The sequence below is a fragment of the Silurus meridionalis genome, chromosome 5 (assembly GCF_014805685.1).
Source record: "Silurus meridionalis isolate SWU-2019-XX chromosome 5, ASM1480568v1, whole genome shotgun sequence".
Lineage (NCBI taxonomy): Eukaryota > Metazoa > Chordata > Actinopteri > Siluriformes > Siluridae > Silurus > Silurus meridionalis.
The window spans coordinates 13,641,162-13,664,523 of record NC_060888.1 but is presented as its reverse complement, the minus strand read 5'-3'; the positions used below and the strand labels follow the sequence as shown (position 1 = coordinate 13,664,523).

Here is a 23,362-nt window from a genome sequence, read left to right as displayed (position 1 = left end):
GGATAGGGAAAATTATAGAGTGGGTAAATCTCCTGTCAATGCATTGCCCTTTCACTGTAACAATTTAGTTTTACTCATTACCTATTCCAAGAGTAAACACTACTGATCAAATGCACATTATCAACTTGTGCTTATTAATATTATGAACAGCAGCTACACTGATTTCTCTCCACTGCTTCTCTTTCTCCCATCCTAAGGCATCCTGAGGTTGTTCCAGCTCCAGTCAAGTCACACCTCATGAAGATTATGGACCTTCAAAGAAGTAGATGCCAACCCCGCAAACATCCCAAAACATCTAGAGACGTACCAGCGCAATTTGGATTTCACTTCATGTAGAGTTTAAACATTGGACCTCTTTAAATGTTTAAAGGCTCTGGCATGGAGAAGCTGGTGTTGGATCTATAATGATCTCAAATGTTGAGCTATTCTATGAGTTGCTCATTTGCTCCTGGTTCCTTAACCTCAAATGAATGTAAAAGACTGTAGAAAGGACATTAATCACAATCTTACATACCGGTGCTCATGTTAGTTCTCACTCTCCGGTGTTTTGTATTGTTTTAAAGATTTATAGTCACACTCTTGATGTCACCCAAATGAGGATGGGTTCCCCTTTTGAGTCTCGTTCCTCTCAAGGTTTCTTCCTTATAACATCTAAGGGAGTTTTTCTTTGCCACAGTCACCCCAGGCTGCTCATGAGAGCTAAATACACATCGCTTACCTTAAATGTTAAATTCTGTAAAGCTGCTTTGAGACAATGTCCATTGTGAAAAGCGCTATAGAAATAAACTTGACTTGACTTGACTTACTGTGATTTGTATCTAAAGCATTTACAATTACAGTTCTGTGAGAAAAGAGATTAAGAAAAGTCTAATAATTCCATAGGGTTAACATAAATGACAAAAAAAAATATATATATACCAGTCCTTAAGTGTCAGAGTCAGAGAATGGGTGTGCGCACATTATATAATTTAAAACTTGAGTCAAGTCTCCAATGGTAACATTTTAAATGATCATTTTTTAGAGCTTTCTTTTTATTTGTAGGCCATAATAGTGTTTTCTGTCTTTGTTTAAATACTCACTGTGAGTGGGCAATGGTGGCCAATCAGCATTCAACACAGGCCATAATGACATATCTATGGGATAACTGCATGTTATCCTTAAATTAAATCACTCATACTGGCATGCATATATTGGCTATAACACAGCCATTTAAACAGGATCCCTCTATAATTGCTCCTTGAGAAAGCCATGCCCCTGCTGTAGTTTTCACTATCAACAAACAGCTTGCACCTTTTAATTGAAGTAGGCGAGGCGGCTCATAATCGACCAGTAGTTTGGTCAGGTATCACGGTGCAAGACCAGTCAGGGTTTTTTTTTTTTTGCAGAAGTAATACTTATAATCAATGTAAGATTTTATGGATTTTGTAAAGTGTATAAGACAGGCGTGATATGGACACATTTTCTTATTATGTTAAGGGCTCTTGCTGCTGCATTCACAACTGGAACTTATTTATGCACTTAGTAAAGCATTGAAACAGAAAGGCATTTCAGTAATCCAATCTAGATGTAACAAAAGAATTAACTAGATTTTTCAGCAATATGTAATGGCATATTTCTTATTTTTGCAATATTTCTGAAATTAAAAAAAGCTGTCCTAGCAATACTATCTACATGAATGTCAAAGGAAAGAATAGTAAATAATCACACCACGGTATTATGCTATTGAACATGATAAGACAGAAAGTCTAAGACTAAACATTTACCACTGCATATGTTCCTAGGAAAAGAATTTCCATCCCAGTTTAGCAAAAGGAAATTAACAAGCATCTGCTGTCTAATGTCCTTCACACATTCGTCAACATGAATCTATCGTCTCTCATCTGGCTTTGTTGAAACATACATCTATGTATCATCAGCATAATGATGGTAGCTCAATGGTATATCATTAGCATAACCCAGAGCAACTGTAGCATATATAAAGAAAACAGCAGTGGGCATAAGACAGGTCCTTGCAAAATGTTACACAAAATGTTACCTTAGCAAGTGTAGAAAAATCACATCAACAAACTGATATTATTTAGGCAAATAAGACCTAAACCAGGAAAGAGCTTTTCCTGTAAGTCCAACAAAATGTTGTACTCTAGCAAAGAGAATATTATGGTCACTGGTGCATTGTTTTGGATGGATGATCAAAGTGGATTTTTAAATTTCCTCTAAATTGTTGTTCAGTTTAATCATCTGATCCAACTTGTATATGTCAAATCTAAATATACAAATGATAAGTCCAATCAGTGACAGACAGAGACTGTCCAGGGAGAAGGAAAAGAGGAAGACCAAAGAGGAGGTTTATGGATGTGGTGAGGGAAGACATGCAGGCAGTTGATTTGAAAGAGGCAGACGTAGAGGACAGGGGGGTATGGGGACGGATGATCCACTGTGGCGACCCCTAATGAGAGCAGCCAAAATAATTCAATTCAATTCAAATTTTATTTGTCACATACACATACATACAGAGTACAACAAGCAGTGAAATGCTTTATATGCCTGTCCAACATTTAAACATGAAAATAAGAAATAGAATATAAGGATAAAAAATTAAGTAAATAAATAAAAAAGTATAAAGTATAGAAAAATACATGTATATACATGAATTCTAGAAGGGGATGGATGCATATGGCAGATATTGACAGATATTAACTACAAAATAAAATACTTTACTAGTGTGATTTTCCTTAAAGTGTCCATGTGCAGTATGGCGTGGTAAAAAATGACACTGTGCTGTGCAAGTTCAAAGTTGAAGTGACAGTCCAGAGTTAAGGTGTCGTATAATAGTGAAGAAAAAAAAAAAAACGAATAAGTATTTTGATGCAGTCTTCATTTATTTTTTTGGAGTCAGCAAAAACAGAGGATAAGCCATCATGGCCAGCGATTTTCAGAATAGATAGCAATTCCCCCACTGTCTTGGTGCATTGAATAGTAAGCACACCAACTTCCTTCCACCAAACAACAGAGGGAGCACCTTTAGGAATGATACATTCTTTCTGCAGGCTCTAGTAGGCATTCACTACATTTTCTCTATGCAGATATTTCTACACATCAAAGAATGTCAGATGGGGGTGTTAATGCGCACTGTGACCTAAAAAGAAACAATAGACAGCAACCTTTTAAATATTTCACCAACCCATCGTGTACTAGTCACAGACATGTAGACATCAAGGTCATGCCCTTTAGATTTGTTGCAGATAAGGCATTTCTGCTTTGCAAACATATAATGATGCAAATATCTTAAACACAAGCAGTGTGTTATAGTTACGAGGTATCAAATGCTAGATGTGTCATGTTTACCAAGGAACGGGGAGTTTTTCTTACTACAATTCCCCTAGACTGAGAAGCAGTGCACAACTACAGGCATTGACCTCAGTAGACAGGCAGCAGACACAGAGGATGAAGACCACCAGCTCGTCCTTGGAAGCTGGCAAAGTAATGCCATCATTCCACTTGGGTCTACTGGCATATATTAAAATGCCACTATAATGTCACCAGCAGGGTCTATGTCTTGGCAAGACTGTACGTAAGAAACTGTGAGGCATTTATGAAACTGTGAAAACCCTGCGCTATTTTGAATAATTATGACCTTAATATAGAAGAAAGTTAAAAAATAAAAAAGTAATTAAGACTGTCAAATAATGGAACAGTGTTATCTTTAACACTGGCTGTGATGCAGGCTAGAAGCAGGCTGTGATATTTAATGTAGCTGGATGAATAACAATATATAGATTGATGAAATACAAAAAATAGAACTCTTATATTAAATGTTATGTGTGATAACTTTTGGTTATAGCCATGTTGAACCTGTTTAGCAAGCCATAAACATTTCTTTAGTTATTAGGTCTACTTAATAATAGGTCAAGGTTTATTTAAATAAATAGGTTTAATTAAACATTTAATTAAAAAAAACATTTAACTAAAAAGCACTGTGCCCTTATACATTTAGAAAATAATTAGATGCTACACATAGTCAAGCTGTTAACTATTAATACATTCAATACAATAATAATAGTAATATTAGGAAATATTAAAAATATTGGACAAGTAAAAGAATCATGTAAAACATGTACACTTCTAGAGTGCTGAAGGCATGATAAGACAAAACATGAAACGTGAGGTGCCTTAATATCTATTTCTGGTGAAATTTTTTTTAAACTGTTGTCCCACTCCTATGCAGTTTGGGATACAGCGGCTTCCCATACTAAAAGCAAAAGGATGCTTAAGGGTTATCAATTCTACAAATGTGAGGAAAACTTAAAAATAACATAAAAGGGTTAACAAAAAGAACTGTACTTGTACAGCCTGCTTCTCACCTGGGAGCTGCAATAGCTCTGCTATTTGCTTCCATGCAGTATCGTTCTTGACACATTCATAGTAACAGCTATGACCTCTTTTGCCAAAAATACACAAGAATTTCTTCCTTATTGAAATCCCAAACAGCTGTATTTCTTTACTCTTTTTTCATCCCTATGGTATTTACATTTTAGTGCCATGCTGCATTGCATGTTGTATTTTTATTGGCTAGTCAGTAGATGTATTTGGCAGCAGCAGACACAAACTGTAAGATGGTCATCCATCGTGACAACATCAACATAAAAAATGATCTAAGATCTTTGATCATCATCAATGATCATCAATATTAACATTGTTTAAAAACAAAAGATAAAAAGCGTACATTAATATTGTCAGGCCAATTTAGGAACAATTTACGGCATCTGCACTAATTAACTCCACTTTCTTGTACTTCCTATTAACAGACAGAAGATTAATTTGTTTCCAGTTACACACACACACACACACACACACACACACACACAGCCAAAATTTAAACTCTTTCAGTAATCATTTTTTTGCAAAGTATACATTTAGCACAGCATGATCATTTGCACTGAATGGTGTAAGCACAAAAATAAACACTTTTACATTGGGTGAAATATGCCAAAATATGCCTCTTTTCAGCTATCTGACATTTGTATGAAGCACAAGATCAGATTAGATTCTACCAGCTTCTTCAATGTACAATATAAACAAGTGTCTTTGCAAAGATCTTTCCTGGATTATACAGCCATTTGTTTGTGCACAAGTTCATGGATTATGCAGTGAAATTTAAGGAAGCCAGGGAATAATTTGTATACCCTGCATTTGGCAATTAACAATTTTGTGAGATCCAATATTTTTGCCAAAAACTCCTTGAATATACTAAATATCCTCTGTGTGTTCTTTTAAAAGGAAACATGTAACACTCAACATTTTTTATGCCATTTTTTAATATTATTCTAATAAAAACAACCTGTGAATCAATTACATCTGTTGATACAACAAAATAATGTAATTTATCAGTTGCTGCACCTCTAACATTATCTTTCAGTGACTGTGCTTTTGAACAATTGAACCGTTTTAATGGCTGACATTAGCTCTGTTTTATTTTTGAATACAAAACTGCTGGCTTTTTGAGCATTTCCTCATTTTGAAATGACTTCTTGTGTCAAATGAATGACTCATATTGAATGATGTTTTATGTAGGGCTCAGTTTTGTATGGTATTACTGTTGGACTAATTATTATTTTTTTTTTTTCATTTTTATTTTTGTTCTACTTTTTTATTTCTGATTTCACCTTTTTATCTGGGATTTCACTTGTGTAGTTTCTGTTTATATTTTGGAAATACCTCTAGATATTCCCCTTTTGTAGTGCTATGACTACTTAGAAAATTAAGCTGACACACTTGGAATTTGGCACTGTAAAAAAATAAAATAAAAAGAAAGCTTCCTAATTATATGTGGAGGTGTTGAATTTTTGTTTTAAGGTGTTCGGTCTCAATGCTGGGCTGTGGAGTGGGTATAGAAACAAGTAAGAAATGTAAAAGCAACATGACAGCCGGCACATTTTATGGACAATCACCCTGGCCTGCTTACCAACAGAAGAAGTTAGAAAGAATGTTTCAAATGTAACTTATTTAAATGTAATTTATAAATAAGGCACAATTTACCTCTACTTCAAACAATACATTAAATGTATTTTTTTCTATGGTTTGTTTACAGTACTGGGTTTGTTATTTGTCTTCTTCAATTTTTCATAAGACGTATAAAATAAAGTATAGACTAATACAGACTAACCACCATAATTGGGCATTGTGTATTTTCCATATTACATATTTTTCTAGATATATATTTGTCTATATATATTCTATTCCGATGTATTATTTACTACTGTATCATTTGAGTGTTTGTCATATATCAGTAATGTGTCTTCCTTCCACCTACTTATCTGTGTAATGTGAAGGGTCAGCTTGCATTGCTTGTCACCACTTTACAAAGATATATGTAATACATAAGGCAATAAAAGATATTTATTCAAAAAGATTGTTATTAACATGGCTCCCAGATCATTCTCCCTTCAAATCCAAGTGGTCTGTGATTACTGTAACACCCGAGTGTGTTCACTGAGAGTGGTTAAGAAATCAAACAAATAAGATGTTATTTTACTCATTCTGTCACCAAAAATGCACTTGTGAAATTATTTCGGGTAAATATACAGCAATATATCAAATTTAGCTCTAGATTTAATTTGGGAGACCCAAAAAATGTACTATCTGTCATCACATTTTTTTTCCCACAAATAGGCTCTCTTGTTTAATGTAAACAAATGCAAGTGTGAGAGCAGGGGGGTGGCCCCATGAGCTTGGGAAGGCATGCATTGTGTAGTTGTAGTGGAAGTGAGAACAGTGATATTGTCTAAAGCAATCCTTCTGTTTGAACAACCTTGGAGTCACATTAGTTCCCTGCTTGGCCTGGACTTTTCCTGGGTGGGGAAATTCTGAATTTCTGACATTTATGATTCACTTAAAAATCTTCTGTAGTTCTATAGGTAACACAGAAAGAAAGTCGATGCATAGATGACTGGCTCTTATCTTTTAAACTATAGAGAAGAGGTAAGTATAGGCATGCTTATTTAATATATCTAGCATTAATGCAATACTGTACAAACATAATTCTGCTCTTCAGTAAAAGATTCTTAATGTCTAAACTACTTGTTATATCTTTTGTAAAATGATTGTGCTAGTTATATAAATGTGTTGTGTTATTTATGTGTTACTCATTAAGATACACATATGTTTTATGAAACAGTCTTAGCAAGTTTTATATATAAATGTATTTTATTATTTTTATTATTTTTATTATTTTTATTATTTTATATATATATATAATAAAAAACTTTTTTATTTTTTATTTTTAAAAATTATGTTGAAGGATTGCAGCTTAATTATAACTGTTCCACAAAATGTGATTGGAGTAGCTTTCGGAGTCTCTATGTTTAATGGCTCATATTTTGTTTAAACAGATGATTTTTCTTGTGATTGGAGTCTTGGTTGTTTTTCCACATGCTGTAGAAGGGTCCATTAAAGTGGCAGAAAGTTATTGGACCCTTAAAGAAAATGGTTTGTATGCACTGACATGATATTTATCACATATATTATGTGATAAATATCGATAAATATCGATAAAGTAATCGGTTAAGCAAATGTTTAAATATGTATTAATTGATATTCAGAATGAATGAATCTTTTTAGCTCTTAGATTTTCTTACCATGTTCTTCTTACCCCTTTTTTTCCACACCAGAACTGGTGGTGGATGAAGATATGGATAAATATGGCAGTAAGGTGCTTGTTCCGCTAGTGTGTGGTGAGTCTTTTGAGGGACAGGAGATCATATGGAAGCGAGACAGCAGAGATAAGCTCCCACACAAGGAAAATAAAATTTTTGTGATAGTGGAGGAGAGACAGGGAGGCACATACACCTGTTACAGCAAAGAGGAAAAATACCTGAACCACACTCTTGTATTGGTGCAATGGAGATACAGGAAGATAATTAAAGGCACACCTGAGGAAGGTATAGTACATATATCACAGAATTATCTGTATGATTGCACTGGAATAGGGTAACTACTGAACTGTTTTGATTAAGTGGGACGACACTGCATGTAGGGGTGCCTTTTGAATGAATCAGTAATGTGATCAGTAAAATCATTAAATCATTAAAGGCAAATTATAAAATGGGCAATTTCCCAAATAAAATAACATTCAATGTACCTTTTTACTCTATTTTTGGCAAGGTTATATCCACTGTTCAACAAACAACTACAGTGGCTTTTTCCAATGTTTCTGGACGTGGGATGAAAGAAGAGCTGGAAAAGTTGAATTTATTAAAATAACACGGCAAGTTCTTTTTGCCACTAAAGTCATTCACTGTCAGTGTAATTTTAATGTATTTGTAGTTGCAATTAGCATTTACCACAGCTGTTTCGTTTAAATTTTATAGAAACAGAATGGGTCAGACAAGCTGAGAATACAGAATTCTGTTCACTGTGATTTACATACATTTATTTCCACTACAGCTCTCACACTGCAGGAAACATTAGCTGCAGTCTGAACTCCAGTGCAGGCAGCATCACATGCCAAGATCATGCATACTGTCCCTATGCTGAGGAGATTGAGCGCATCAATTTGACTATTTATTTCAGAAGCAACTTTGTCATCGAGACTTATTATCTGCAGTTTCGAATCTCAGATATAGGTAACGGTTTTACATTTGCTTTGCAAATAAATGTTTAATATGTCAGTTGTCCTTTATAACACATAGTTCCAAACACCACCAACACTAAATTTTGGTGTCATTATACAAATACATATAGTATGCAATGTATGTACAGTATGTATGTAGTAAAATAAAATAACTTTGCTAGTGCATGGTCATTAAAGCAGTAACAAACTTTCACACACCATCTGCAAATGGTTATTTGTAGGAGAGCAATTTGGTCATAGTCATGTGTGTCTTTGTCTGTAGTGAGGCCAGACATGGTACATATCAATAAGAAGAACAATATTCTGGAGCTTAATTACCCAGAGAGCTGGAGCACACCATTCTCCTACTTTCCCCTTACATTTCAGGTGAAAGAGATTCGTTGCCAAAAGAAAAGGGGTTGTGACTGCTCTATTCGCAGATCATCAAAGGTATTGCCTTAAATCAGTTACCATAACACAAAAGAAATTATATTCATCCATTTCCTGTGTATTTTTATGTAGCCGTTTTACCTTAGTCCATTGTGTCAATTTTTATTTATTATTTAATTTTTTAATGTCATGTTTTGTCATGTGTTTGTGCTCAGGTTGACCTTACACAAGAGCAGCAGTGGCCATTTAAAAAAGGGGTAACAGTGTGTGTAAGAGCACAGGATGAATTAAGCAACTCATCTTGGGGAGAATGGAACCAGTACAAGTGAGTTGTTTCTTCATGATTTAAGTTTTTTTGTAAATGGATTTTTTTTGTTTTAAATAGATTTCTTTTTGTTTCAGTTAATGAGACTTTCGTCTTTTTTAGATGCAAAAAAGAGGAATGCAAGAGAACAAATAAGAAAAAAGATGGCCTGAAGTAAAAAGTAAAAAGTAAAAAAAAGTTAAATGGATGGTGTGTCTGTTTATATTAAGAATGTTCATGTACAATGACATTATATTAAACATTCAATGTATCCAATATATTTCTTCAGTATATACTATACAGTATATAGTTTAGCATACATTTAATAATAACATGTATTATTAATAACAGTAATAACATGGTCATATGATTCTCTTATTTTCTATAGCCACATGGAAAAATCACAAGTAAACAAGTTCACAATTTCAAAGTAAAAAGTTATTATTATATTGTATTTACCTAAATTATTTGCCATTATGTTAAGTGATACTTTCATACATTCACTCATTTTCATTTCATGCTGCTCAGAGCGGTGGTAAAGTCTGTGCTAGATTGAGTGTAAACTCTTCAGAACAGACTGCAGGCTACAAATGAAACCACACCCAAACCCACCCAACCATCTCATTTAGTGTTACATTTAGAGTTACCAGATTACTGATCAAACAAACTTTAAACTTGCAACTTAAATAATGCATACTGTACAGTAAGTACCATGACTTATACTGTATCAGTTTTTAATATGGTCTACTTTCCTGATTATGTAATCTTTGCCTTTTCTTCCTGTTTCCTACTTGTCATGTTACCAACTAGTATTAACTAGATTAATTATGTTTAAGCAAATATGTTTCATAGGGTTTTTTGCCAACTTCAATAAAGTATTATATGCAACTGCAGCTGTCTTTCTGGCAGCTTGTTTGGAGACAAATGTTAGCAGTTCAAGGCAACCATTAATTAGTCATGAAAAGTGAATCGTAAATATTTACAATTCATCTAGGACCTGAACTACACAAAATATGTACAATACTTAAATGTTACCTTTTGTGTAAAACTCCAGACACAGTGTAAAGTGTACACTGTATTAGAGGGCCCCCTATTGGGAGAAAGATTATTTGGGGGCCTGTAAGTACATTGTTAAAGGGCTGCTGTTTAAATTACAGTTAACCAATATGTATTTACTTTGGGCTGATATATATAATGATTTTATATATATATATATATATATATATATATATATATATATATATATATATATATATATATATATATATATAAGGATATATACACTCCTGTACTGAATCATTGTTGTGTGTCTGCACTGCATAACAAATCAAATAGAGGCTTTAGGGGGAAAATGTAACTCGGTTTACTCAGGAATTATTTCTTTTTGTTTCAAATATACCTCTTTCTGCTGCCTGCTGGGAATTCATGTTTGGTTTACATCTACAAGTGTTCAAATTCATGATACATGCAAATATGAATGAGAATTCTCATAGTTGTGTAGTTCCAGAATTATTAATCTTTTAGTGAACAGCAAGAGCCTTCCCAAGCTAGTTACTACCTACTGGTGTGTTCCTGTCCTTCAATCCTGCTGTTTGTAATGGAAAAAGCTGACCTCAGACAAGTGCTGAAAATAGCCCTGGACATCCGGATCCCAACCTCAATACTGGAAAAACTAACCTGTAGTTACAATCTATATGAACAGGTGGCCTAGTAAAAACAAACATCAAAGGAGTGCAAGCAAGCAGTGCTATACATCTGCAAATTTCAATGTAATCCAATTAGAAGGATTTCTACTTATGCTAGAGACAATGAAGGAAATTAAATCCTTTAAGAGATTAGAAAAGAAAAGAAAAGAAAAGAAAAGAGAAGGAGGCAATAATGGAAAAGTAGGGTATAATAAAAGTGACTACTACAGTGAAAGCAGTGGAGTATTTTTTAATAAACTCTACTGAAGATTCTTAACTCCATAGTCCTCAAAACAGGAGCACTGTATGCATGCTGCTTTAAACACAGGCCAACCTCACCATAAACAAGCAATAAGTATCATCATTCCAGTGTTTTGGTAAGCCAGGTACCTCACATTTTAGCCTTCAGCATCGCACCTGCACAAAACCACAACATCTCATGCAGGTTCAGATCCCTCGGAGGACCTAGATTTAAATCCCTTTGTTGCTGGCTCTGCTACTGCCAAAAGGGGTAATGGACAACAAGGGATATCAATCAGGTGTTGAGCCAGTAAAAAGGCAGGAACATGAATAGCAGAGATGCTCAACCCAACAGCTATATATGTGAAAAGGTAAAATGGCAATTAATCAATCCAGATATTAGTACCCCACAAGGGATTCTTTAGAAATTGTTGAAGACACGAATACCATGGAAAGGCAATACTACATGACTACAAATCAGAATTGAAAAACCTTAACAGGCAGCTGGCACAACAGTATCAGCTCATCCCTAAGCCACTCTAGATATAGGGAAATTAATGTAATAATTTAATAGGGCAAGAACTTTGAGAACACCAGGAAATTGAAAAGAATATGGTGCACTGACATTATTTTAAAAGGAAAAAAACTATGTGAGGAGTTGATTAAGATGTACAGTGGTCCCCCGGAACTCACGGGGGTTACGTTCTAATACCAAATTTTCAAATTTTGGATGCACTCCTGCAGCCCCAATGGTACCTTAGTGAATTCATCTGGACATTGTCACTTTCTAAAAAAAATAGTGTTCAGTATTTGACCAAATACATAGTTTAAAATGTTATTCCTTACGTTGAACATTCCTGAACATTCGGTCCCACTGAGGATGCAAGTGAATTTGAAAATAATCCGCACCTTGCTGTTAGCTAGGTTCCAAATGAGAACCCCTAAATTTTTTTGAACCATTAGCTCCAAATCGTGGAATATCGGGGGTTGACTGTACCGAGGAAAAAGCCATTAACAAAAAGAGTGTGTATTTCACTTTAATTAAGTTTAATACAGTTTTATTGTAATAGTGTTTTTAATAATGGACATTGTCCTAAAGCAGCTTTACAGAGATAAATAGGTTATATAATTTGAATCTATATGTTAATGCTTATAAGTTTAGTGCCTATAAGTTTATTTCCTGAGAGTTTATTACTAATGGGTAAGTCAACAGTGACAATGACAAGGAAAAAGTCTCTGAGATGGTATGAAAGAAGAAACCTTTTGCAATCAGACTAATCAGACTCAGAAGGGAACCCATCTCATCTGGGTGATACTAAATGTCCATTCACTATATTTCCATTATTGTTGAGGTTATCTCTTCACATGACAACATAACGACTGTTTACTGATAGATACTTGAAAGCAAAAACTGTTTCAGGAAACTGTAATCCTAAGACATTTTAGCAGACTACTTATAATAATTACAGTATAAATCCACCCTCATAGTTCTTGGGTTGCTTAATACAGACATAAGGGATCTCTAGAATATGGGACGGCCTGCAACACCACCATCAGCAAACCTGAGTGAATGCATGAGTGGGGGAAGACAGCATCCAATCATCCTAGTTTACCAAAATACTTTATATCCATTATCCTTCCAGACCTGACCAATCAAATATGTTTTCAACCCAGATTAAACACTGAGACAGAGTCCTGGACACTAATTGGAAGGCTGTTCCAGAACTGTGTGGCTTTGTAAGAGAAGGCTCTGCCCCCTGCTGTAGTCTTCATTATTTGAGGTACCAACAAATAGGCTGCAGCTTTTGATCAAAGTAGACATGGTGGATAATAATAGAACAAAAGTTTGCGTAAGACCATTCAGTGCCTTATATTTCAACAGTAGCATTTTATAATCAGTGTGTGATTTAAATGAGAGCTAATTTAGATTGAATAAGACAGGGTTGATGTGATTATATATTTTCTGGTTCTGGTAAGGACTGTTGCTGTTGCATTCTGGTCTAACTGAAGCTTACTTATGCACTTACTAGAACATCCAGACAGTAAGACATTGCAATAGCCCAATCTCAAAAACATGAACTAGTTTTTCTGCATCTTGTAACAACATCATATTTCTTATTTTAGCAATATTTCTAAGATAAAAGAAACCTGTCCTGGTAATGTTATTCATATGAACTTAAAAATAAAGACTAGAGACAATAATCACATCAAGGGCTTTTACTGCTGCACAAGATGAGACAGAAAGACCATTCAGAGATACTTTACTGCTAGCTGCATGTGCTCTTATCTTATTTCATCTGATATTTTATTGTTATCTAAAGGGTTATTTATAAACATTTTCTGGATGTATATTAATTTGGTAGTCTGGTGTTTGCATAATATTTATAATTTTAGCATTAAAAAAAGTCTTTTACGAACAGTAAGGTATCTTTCTATAAAGATTTCTCTGCCGTAAGCGCAGGAAATTTAATTCAGTTAAACATCGCTTGCAGGAGATCAGAGCCTGTAATGCAATGTTATACCATCTTAGCTGCGAGTAACGAATGGGAATCCCACCAAGGTTCTTGGCACACCTGCTGTGGTCTCAGAATGTATTACTTAAAAGGAACAAGTACGACTTGCTGCAATTGACAGTTCTCCTGTGAATGAATCTTGAATAACGTTGTTGTATAAACTAAGCCTTGCAGTGCATTGATAAGCGCTGAAGTGAGGGATTGAACGTGTTTTCTTTCCTCCTTTCTTTCAATTTGCATCCAGTATTTATTCCCCATACATTTTGCTGAGCGGGACGGAAGATGTGGGTACACTTGTTTACTTCTTGAGTTAGTTGCTTTTGAAAGTGTTCTGTCTTTTTGGTACTTGAATTCCCTCTACCATAAGGAAAAGTTTTATTTTTATCATGGTTATTATCAATGCGTTACTGTAATGCAGTTACTTTTGACAGTAACTAATACTGTAACGCATTACTTTTTACTTACTTTTATAAAATGTATTGATTTTCGCTGAAGTGTGGCCTACAGACTAACCTGTTTACAGCAGAGACGCATTGTAGGATTGGTGGATGAGAACCACTGTAAACACGAAGAAGATGCACTGTGGGCGTGTTTCCATTTATTCAGGTATGTGCGGCAGTAATGGCGAGTCAAGGCAAGAGCAAGACAAGTTTCTCAAAGTGGAAAAATGCTCATTATTTCACTTCAGTTGAGCATAAAGACAAAACCTTTTAGTCAAATGTAAGCTGTGTCTTTCTGGTTCGAAGGTCGTATCTACTGCGATAAACAGCAACTCCAATCTGTCGAAGCTCCTCCAGAAACTCGACAAAGCTAGAAGCTAACCCGGTGTTATTTTCTACATTGTTGATAGTTTTCATACTTTAGTTGTGAAATTAAAATTTTTAAGAGCTCAACACAACAGCTTTTATGATGCAGAAGCCACTTTAGTTTTGATTCTGAATATATTATTCAGCTTGTTTTGTTATTTATTTCAATAACAAAATCAATAACAATTTGTGCTGGTCTGACTTAAATAAAATAGTGTTTAAAAATTAATAATAATAGTGTTTAAGTCAGTTTTGTGTTTGTAGACCATAACGCATAAAAGGGCATTAATGGGAACATTAAAAAACGTTCTTTAAAAAAGTAACTAAAACGTTACTTTTAACAGTAATGCATTACTTTTTGGTGTAAGTATTCAACAAAGTAATTGAGTTACTTTTAAGTATTTTGAGTAACTAGTAACTGTAACTAGTTACTATTTCTTAGTAACTGGCACAACACTGGTTATTATTTTCTTAAGATTTTGTTATATTTGGTTCTTGAGTCCCACTGTGTGTTCTAAAATACATTAATACATTGAAATGTATTTGCAATTTAAGAGTTTCTACATGGAAAGTAAGGGGTTTGTTGGTAAATTTAAAATCTGGAAGGTCTAAGAAAGGCTAAGAAAAGAGTGGGGTTGATTTAGCCTTGTTGCATGAGACCCATATGAATGACTGGGAGCACTCTAATCTTAGACATAAGTGGATTCGTCACATTTATTTTTCTTCCATTACCACGAGTAGTATGGGGTACTTATCCTTGTAAATAGAAATGTACATTTTAGGTTTGTGCATATTATTGTTCGGGGGTTTTTGAATAGAGAGGAGATAACCCTTTTAAATATATATTTTTTCCGCCAAAATTTGCTCCTGAGCTTCTTACTAAGGCTTTTTCCGATTTGTTAGATATTGCATCTGGCACAGTGATTATAGGGGGGATTTTAATTGTTTGCTTTATTGGACTCCCTTCTAAGCAATACAAAATGTTATCTGCTCTGTGTGAAGAGTTAGGCTATGCTAATGTCTCCTTGTAAGTCATATTCTAGGATTGAAAATCTTTTTTATTTCCTAGTGCAATTCTGCAATATGTCTCCAGATGTACTATAAGCAACATTGTTGTTTCCTACTACTGAGAACTGGAGACTCAGCACATTATTGCATAAAGCTAACAAGATTCTTTCATTTCTTAATTCTGACTTCAAGGTATTTTTTGTTCATTAATTCAGATTCGATCAACGATTCATCCTTGTTATGAGAGACTTGTAAAGCCTACATCAGAGGACTAGCAATATCTTATTCTATTCCAAATAAAACGGAAATAAGTATTTATCATACTTAGTAAAGAATAAATTTAGTCCACAATTCATTTCCTCTATTATGAATAAAAAATAAATATTAAACTAAATATTCTCCTGAAAAAGATACTGCTAAGATTTTTTGACAGATTAGCAATCCCTAGTATATCTGACGAACAAAGGAAGGTCTTAAATGACCCATTTCAAAAGACAAAAGCAGTGACAAAATACATGAAGCACTTTGGGTTCATCACGTCAGAAAGAACCCAGAGCAAACTCTGCCCAGATGTTTTATATTGTTCTTCCTTTTGAAGTGTAGGCCGGAGTTATCCTTTAAATGTAAATTAGATGTAGGACATGCATGAGGGAACAACTGGCTGGGTGATTGAGACGGAGGTCACTGTTGTTTACACCTTTGCTGGTGCCCGGCCCCCCAGCAGGTCAGGATAGGGTATTGTTTAAATGATAATCATGGTCTCAGACACCTTTTGGTTAGAGATGGTCCTTGATGGCTTGCTGTCTCTCCCAGACTGATTCGATTGAGACCATGAATAGGATTGATACAACTGAAATTCTATGTCAAACTACATTACTACTTTTGTGAAATTTAAGCCGTTTTGCGGATGAGCTTAATTTGATATAACGTGGGGTGGAATCTGGGTTGAGGCAGTCTGTAATTCTTACAATAGGTTACAAGCCGGTAATTCTCCTGGTCCAAATGGCCTAGGTAGCGAAGTTTATAAAGAATTTGAACACAGGCTAATAGAGCCCTTATTAGCTATGTATGACCATTCTCTTATGATAAATAATTTGCCTCAGTCACTTAGAGAGGCCAATAATCGCTTGTGTTAAAAAAGGGATTAAAAAAATCACAACAAGGGATCAGGAATACTTCCAGAAAACATTGTCAGTGAACACAATCCACTGTGCCATTCGCCATTGCCGGCTAAAACTCTATAGGTCAAAAAAGAAGCCATATCTAAACATGATCCACAACCGCAGGCGTTTTCTCTGGGCCAAGGCTCATTTAAAATGGACTGTGGCAAAGTAGAAAACAGTTCTGTGGTTAGACGAATCAAAATTTAACGTTCTTTTGGGAAAACTGGGACGCCATGTCTTCCGGACTAAAGAGAATAAGGACAACCCAAGTTGTTAGCAGCGCTCAGTTCAGAAGCCTGCATCTCTGATCATATGGCATGTGGCATGGGCAGCATACACATCTGGAACGGCACCATCAATGCTGAAAGTTATATCCAAGTTCTAGAACCACATATGCTCCCATCCAGACATCGTCTCTTTCAGGGAAGACCTTGCATTTTCCAACATGACAATGCCAGAGCACATACTGCATCAATTACAACATCATGGCTGCGTAAAAGAAGGATCCAGGTACTGATATGGCCAGCCTGCAGTCCAGATCTTTCACCCATAGAAAACATTTGGCGGATCATAAAGAGGAAGATGCGACAAAGAAGACCTAAGACATTTGAGCAACTAGAAGCCTGTATTAGACAAGAATGGGGACAACATTCCTATTTCTAAACGTGAGCAACTTGTCTCCTCAGTCCCCAGACGTTTGCAGACTGATTTAAAAAGAAGAGGGGATGCCACACATTGGTAAACATGGCCTTGTCCCATCTTTTTTTTTTTAGATGTGTTGATGCCAAATTAACTTATTTTTCCTTAAAATGATACATTTTCATAGTTTAAACATTTGATATGTCATCAATATTTTAGTCTGAATAAAATATTGAAATTTGAAACTTCCACATCATTGCATTCTGTTTTTATTCACAATTAGTTGTGTCCCAACTTTTGGAATCGGGGTTGTATAATTGGACGAAACGGTTCACTAAAGGTAGAAGTTCTAGTAACAATATTAGACGGCTTCGTAATGTCCTTTAGCTTTCTCATAATTGCAATATTGACACCCTGCTCTAAAAAGATGGCACAAGAATTTTAAGCAAATGATTCCCATAGAATTCTTAACTTGTGTTACTCATATGTCTACTGAAGCTTTGCATCAAGTCTGGTCTCCATACCTGGATGTCTCTCTAAGCAATATCTTGAATCTGTAAAACTGTTCTTTTTTCTCATTATCTCATTGTAAAAGATAGGTTTTGTTTGTTGGTTGTTTTGTCTTTGTTTGATATAAGAGGTTGAAATGTTCACAAAAAGATAATTCCTTTTAAAAAAAAGTGATGTGTAAAGGTTTGGAAAGACTTTCTCTATAAAATTGATCAGAATTTATGCTGCTTAACTGATTTGGTTCTTAAGTTCATATCACTAATCCAATGAACTTGTCACTGTTTAAGCCCATGTCTGCATTTCTTTCTGGAGCTGTTGTGTGAAACTTATTACTCACTCAGTTTATAATAATCCAGACAGTGTTTCAGTTGACGATACAATGGTGTCAAATCCTTTACTGTATACAGTATGCATAATTTCATTTCATTTAATAAACTGTTCAAATGTATTTATTGTCTCTTTCTGTATATGCAATAATTGTTATGATTATTGATAATGATTGTTGTTACATGTACTGTAGCTATTAGGGTTGCACAAGCCAGTGCATTCTTAGTGCTGGTCCCAAGCCCCGATAAATAAGGAAGGTTACTTTAGGAAGGGCATCCAGCATAAACATGTGCCAAATCATATATGTGGATCACGAATCAGAATTTCATAACGGATCGGTCGAGGCCCGGGTTACCAACGACCGCCACAGGTATTGTTAGCCAACAGGGTACTGGTTGAAATTGGGCTACTGTTGGCCGAAGAAGGAGAAGAGGAAGACATCTACAGAGACAGCAGGAAAAGAGGGAGGGCAGTGGAGTTGTGCAGTTGCAGGGAGCAAAGGTGATGAAGGTGGATGTACCTGGGGTCGACAGTGCAAAGTAATGGAGAGTGTGTTAGAGAAGTGAAGAAAAGTGTGCAGGCAGGGTGGAGTGAGTGGAAAAGAGTGGAAGGAGTGATATGTAATAGAAGGGTATCTGCAAGAGTGAAAGGGAACTTTTATATGATTTTGGTGACACCTGCTATGTTGTATGCTTTAGAGACAGTGGAATAGACAAAAAGACAGGAGTTGGAGCTGGAGGTAGCAGAGCTGAAGATGCTGAAATTTTAATTGGGAGTGACGAGGATAGACAGGATTAGAAATGAGTGTATTAAAGGGACAGTGCATGTAGGATGTTTTGGAGACAAAGAGAGGGAGGTGCGATCGACAAGGTTTGGACATGTGCAGAGGAGTGACACGGGGTATATCGGTAGGAGAATGCTGAGGATGGAGCTGCCAGGAAGGAGTAAAAGAGGAGGAGGCCAAGGAGGAGGTTTTTGAATATGGTGAGGGAATGCAGGTGGTTTGTTTTGAAAGAAACAGATGTAAAGTAGAGGGTAGTGAGGAGACTGATGATCTGCTGTGGTGACCCCTAACAGGAGCAGCCGAAAGGAGAACAACAATCCTTTACTTGTACTTAAATACAATTACATAAATGAAATTTTACTTAAATAAAGTATTTTATTACTCTTTCCATCTCTGGTGCAAATCAAATCAATTTTATTTGTCACATACACATACATCCAGAGTACAACATGCAGTGAAATGCTTTTTATGCTTAAATGTTGGACAGTCATACAAAAGAAATAGAATTTGAGGATAAAAATATAAAGTAAATAAATAAAGTATTGCGGATTGCCCGCTGTTACTGGTGATTGTTATTGACCACCGCAGAACTCTGGTCAGGGAGTTGGAGTCATCAGATAAAATTTAGCCATTTATTGCACAAGAATAACACTACACACAGCGTCATGTGTGCGAGGTAGTTTTTAGGAATGAAATAAAGAAACAACCGCTTAACAGACACCAAACAGGAAGCAATAGTCTTAACTATCAATAAGTAGCTGAGACAACATACTGCATAGTGCACTGAATTATTAAGAAATAGATGCTTAATACAAATCACAAATAAACCATCACAGTAGTTACCGAACACCATTGCACAAATGTTACATGCCGATGGAAAAAAACTGGTAGCATGTTTAGGCATATAGCAGTGGAGGCATATCCTAGTGGTTTTGAATTGAGGATCCCCTCCACCTCCACTAGAACCGTAAAAAAAAACATCCTCAGTCACTGCCTGACCACCTACAGCTACCTGAAGAGCACTCTTCACTGAGCGGACCTCCCATTCCCATACACCACCAAAATGTGGAGCACCTGATGGGTTGAACCTGAAGCTGATTTGGTAGTCTGCGAGGTGGTTCTGGGGTTCTGACTCCATCCTAGAAAAGGCTTCCAGTAATTCTCGTTCTGCTCCACAGAAGTTGGTGCCACAGTCTGACCGGATCTCCTTTGGTCGACCCCTCCTGGTTATAAACCTATGGAGTGCAAGAAGGAAGGCATCCACATATAGTGCATTCAGGAGCTCAATGTGAACTGCTCTTGTCGTGAAACACTTAAAGATAAGGCCCCAGCGCTTCTCATTACACCTTTCTATTTTAGTCAGGTATGGGCGGAAGCAGTCCACTCCTGTTGAGTAAAATGGTGGACAGAGCAGTCGGAGGCATTCTGGTGGCAAATCAGCCATTTTTAGGACCTTCAGTTGGGCTCTCTATCGCTGGCAGGCCAGACAGGTAAGTTGATGATGCTTGATCGCCTGATGTCCCTTGAGAATCCAATACTGTCTTTGTATCTCAGCAAAGACTTTCTCGGCACCTGAATGTAATAGCCGCTCATCAAAGTCTTTAATAAGGAGCTTTGTGGTTGGTTGTTTAGGGTCCAGCACAATGGGGTGAATTTGTACCAGTTCTAAGTTGGCCAGCCTCTGTAGTCTCCCCACAACCCTGATCAGCAAGTCCCAGTCAGGAGCAAGTTTTACCAGACAACTGTGCCTGGGAACAGGTTTCTGGGCTTCCAAAGCTGCTCCTGCTTCTGGAAAGCTCTGAGCTTGGCATGATCTCAGCAGAAAAACTTCAGCTTTCCTGCTAGTCATAGGTACATCACTGGATGTGGTCAGCCCCTGACAGGTCTGTTGATTTGCCTTCAGCAATTACCACCAGGTTCTGAATTGGGTTGCATCTGGACGACTAGAGTTAGCATCAACTGCCATTATGTAACTTTGTGTAACATTACTGCAATTAGTAACAAGATGAGCCTTTCAGTTCAGACACCACTTTAGAATGGGTGACTTCTGGTCTCTTAGGCCAGTGTACTGGGTCCTGCTTCAGAAATGAAGGGCCTCAGCTCAACTGGGTTCTGACAGTCCTTGGAGAGTTTTACCCCTTGTTATGTCATCTGCAGGGTTATCCTGTGTATTAACATATCTCCATGACCTGTGGTCTGTTAGTTCCTGTATCTCAGAGACTCGTGTCCCCACAAACACCTTGTACCGGCAGGAGTCTGATTGAATCCACTCCAAGACAGTCATAGAGTCTGTCCATAAGATTGTCTGATCGATGGAGAGCGCCAGCTCCTCCCTCGCCACTTTACATGCCGTTTGTTGCTGATCTCCGGGACTTGCTCTATTTGCACAATATTCTGTTAATCCCTTGGTCACTGATCACTTTATCTTGATTGCTGCTACCATATTTTTTACACTATTATAGAATTGCAAAATTCTGTTTATATTTGTTTACATTTCTGCTACTGTGCACCTTATCCTGTCACGACAGGTTTTACTGGCGGAGCTACTGCTGCTTTTATTTTTATATTTTGTGTATTGTGTATTGTCCTACACTGTCCTGTGTTGTCTTGCACTGTCTTGTGTTGTCTCTTGCACTGTTTGCACCAGTTGCACACATGCACTTTATGTGGCGAGGATCTTAGTTCCTGGCCCTGTGTTCTTCTGTTCTGTGACTGTTGTTTTATGTTGTTTTATGTAGCACCTGGGTTCAGGAAAAACGTTGTTTCATTTCACTGTATACTGCATCAGCTATATATGGTTGAAATGACAATAAAAGCTTCTTGACTTGACTCTTCTTGACTTTGGCTAGTTGAGCCCCAGCTAAGGAAGCACAAAGCTCCAAGCGTGGTATGGACTGCTGCCTCTTAGGAGCAACTTGAGATCTGGCCATTATAAAGGAGACATGAGTGTCACTGTCCAGGTTAACCATCAAATATGCCACTGCCCCATATGCCCTTTCTGAAGCATCACAGAACATAAGGAGAGAACTGGGCTGCACCACTGCAGCTAGGCATGCTGGTGAGTAACAGCGAGGAATGGATACCATACTGAGATGTACAAGTTCACTCTCCCAGTTAGTCCAGGCGGTCCGAAGGTTTGGCGGTAGGTCTGGATTGTCCCAATCTCTCTTTTTAGCCCATAACTGCTGAATGATTACTTTTGCTCTGGTGGTAAATGGTAGGATAAATCCCAGTAAATCATACTGGGATGCCAACACCTGATAGGCGGCTCTCATTGTCAGTGCTTTGTGATTAATAGGCCGATAATGGTAGCCGAGAGTATCAGCTGCACAGTTCTACCTGAGGCCTAATGCAGGCTCCAGCGGGTCATTGTGGGTTTGCAACAACCACTGCTCTGTAGCAGAAGACCGTGCATCAGATGGAAGATGAGCTACCACCCAATCCTCCCTCTGCTAACATGCTGCGTAAATGAATCACCGCCTGCTTGGCCGCGGAGGCCGTAGGGAACCTGGTCATGCAATTATCCACGTAGAAGCTTTGATGCACTCTCTGTTGCAAACCTGGATATTTGGCTTCCGAATTGTATGCATGATGCTGCAAGATCACACAGCATGGACTGCTCGTTGTGCCGAATGGCAGAACCTGTCTGGAGTGTTTTCACTTTGCAGGTCTCTCCAAATGAAACAGAGAAAGGGTCTATCTGTAAGCAGTAGACGGACCTGATGAAACATGCCTTTGATGTCTAAACTCACTGCAACCGGATGTTGTCTGAACCTTATAAATACTCCTAACATTTATGGTCCAAGGGTGGGACCAGACAGGAGTTGATCATTCAGGGACAGAAGACCAATCAGAACTTATTGTTATGACACACCAGGTGATGTGGCAAGTACCATGCCAGCTGTGCTGCTTCCCTCTGGTCAAGTTTAAATACACACCCTGCCTTATGTGTTTAGTTATTTCTTCTGAGTAGATTGAGGCCTTCTCAGGATCCTTACGGAGTCTTCTTTCTATACTTCTCAGATTTGCAAGCACGTAGTGCATAGACCCTTCAGGTTTCGGTGCACCCTGTTTCAATAGAAGAGGGGTGGCATAACGTTGTATTCCATCTACCGTGACTCAAAACTCTAAATTCGGGACTCCAGCAGCTGCATTGCCTCCTTGTCTTGCCTAGACCGGATAGCCAATTTCTCATTGTGAAATGGCAGCACATCCAGCTGCCATAATCTTTCCACATTCCTGTAAAGAAGATCATCTGGGTGTGTAGTAGAGTTGAAGAAACACTGCTGCACTGGTGCATGGTCTGTGATATCCATTTCCGCCCCTGTAAGTGCCCTTGATTTTTTTATTTGTTATAACCGTTGTTAATGTGCAAGGTGTGTGTG

The 23,362-nt window shown here is 36.9% G+C and overlaps 1 protein-coding gene across 1 annotated transcript; it reads left to right on the top strand.

Annotated features, from left to right (window-relative positions):
• Window positions 1-6,779: 6,779 nt before the first annotated feature.
• il12ba (interleukin 12Ba) lies at window positions 6,780-9,327 on the top strand. Its single transcript, XM_046850031.1, has 7 exons — window positions 6,780-6,978; window positions 7,389-7,485; window positions 7,668-7,937; window positions 8,161-8,263; window positions 8,443-8,621; window positions 8,892-9,058; window positions 9,214-9,327. Exons 1-7 carry the CDS (start codon window positions 6,943-6,945, stop codon window positions 9,325-9,327), a joined length of 966 nt encoding a protein of 321 aa, XP_046705987.1. The 5' UTR covers window positions 6,780-6,942.
• The last annotated feature ends 14,035 nt before the right edge of the window (window positions 9,328-23,362 follow it).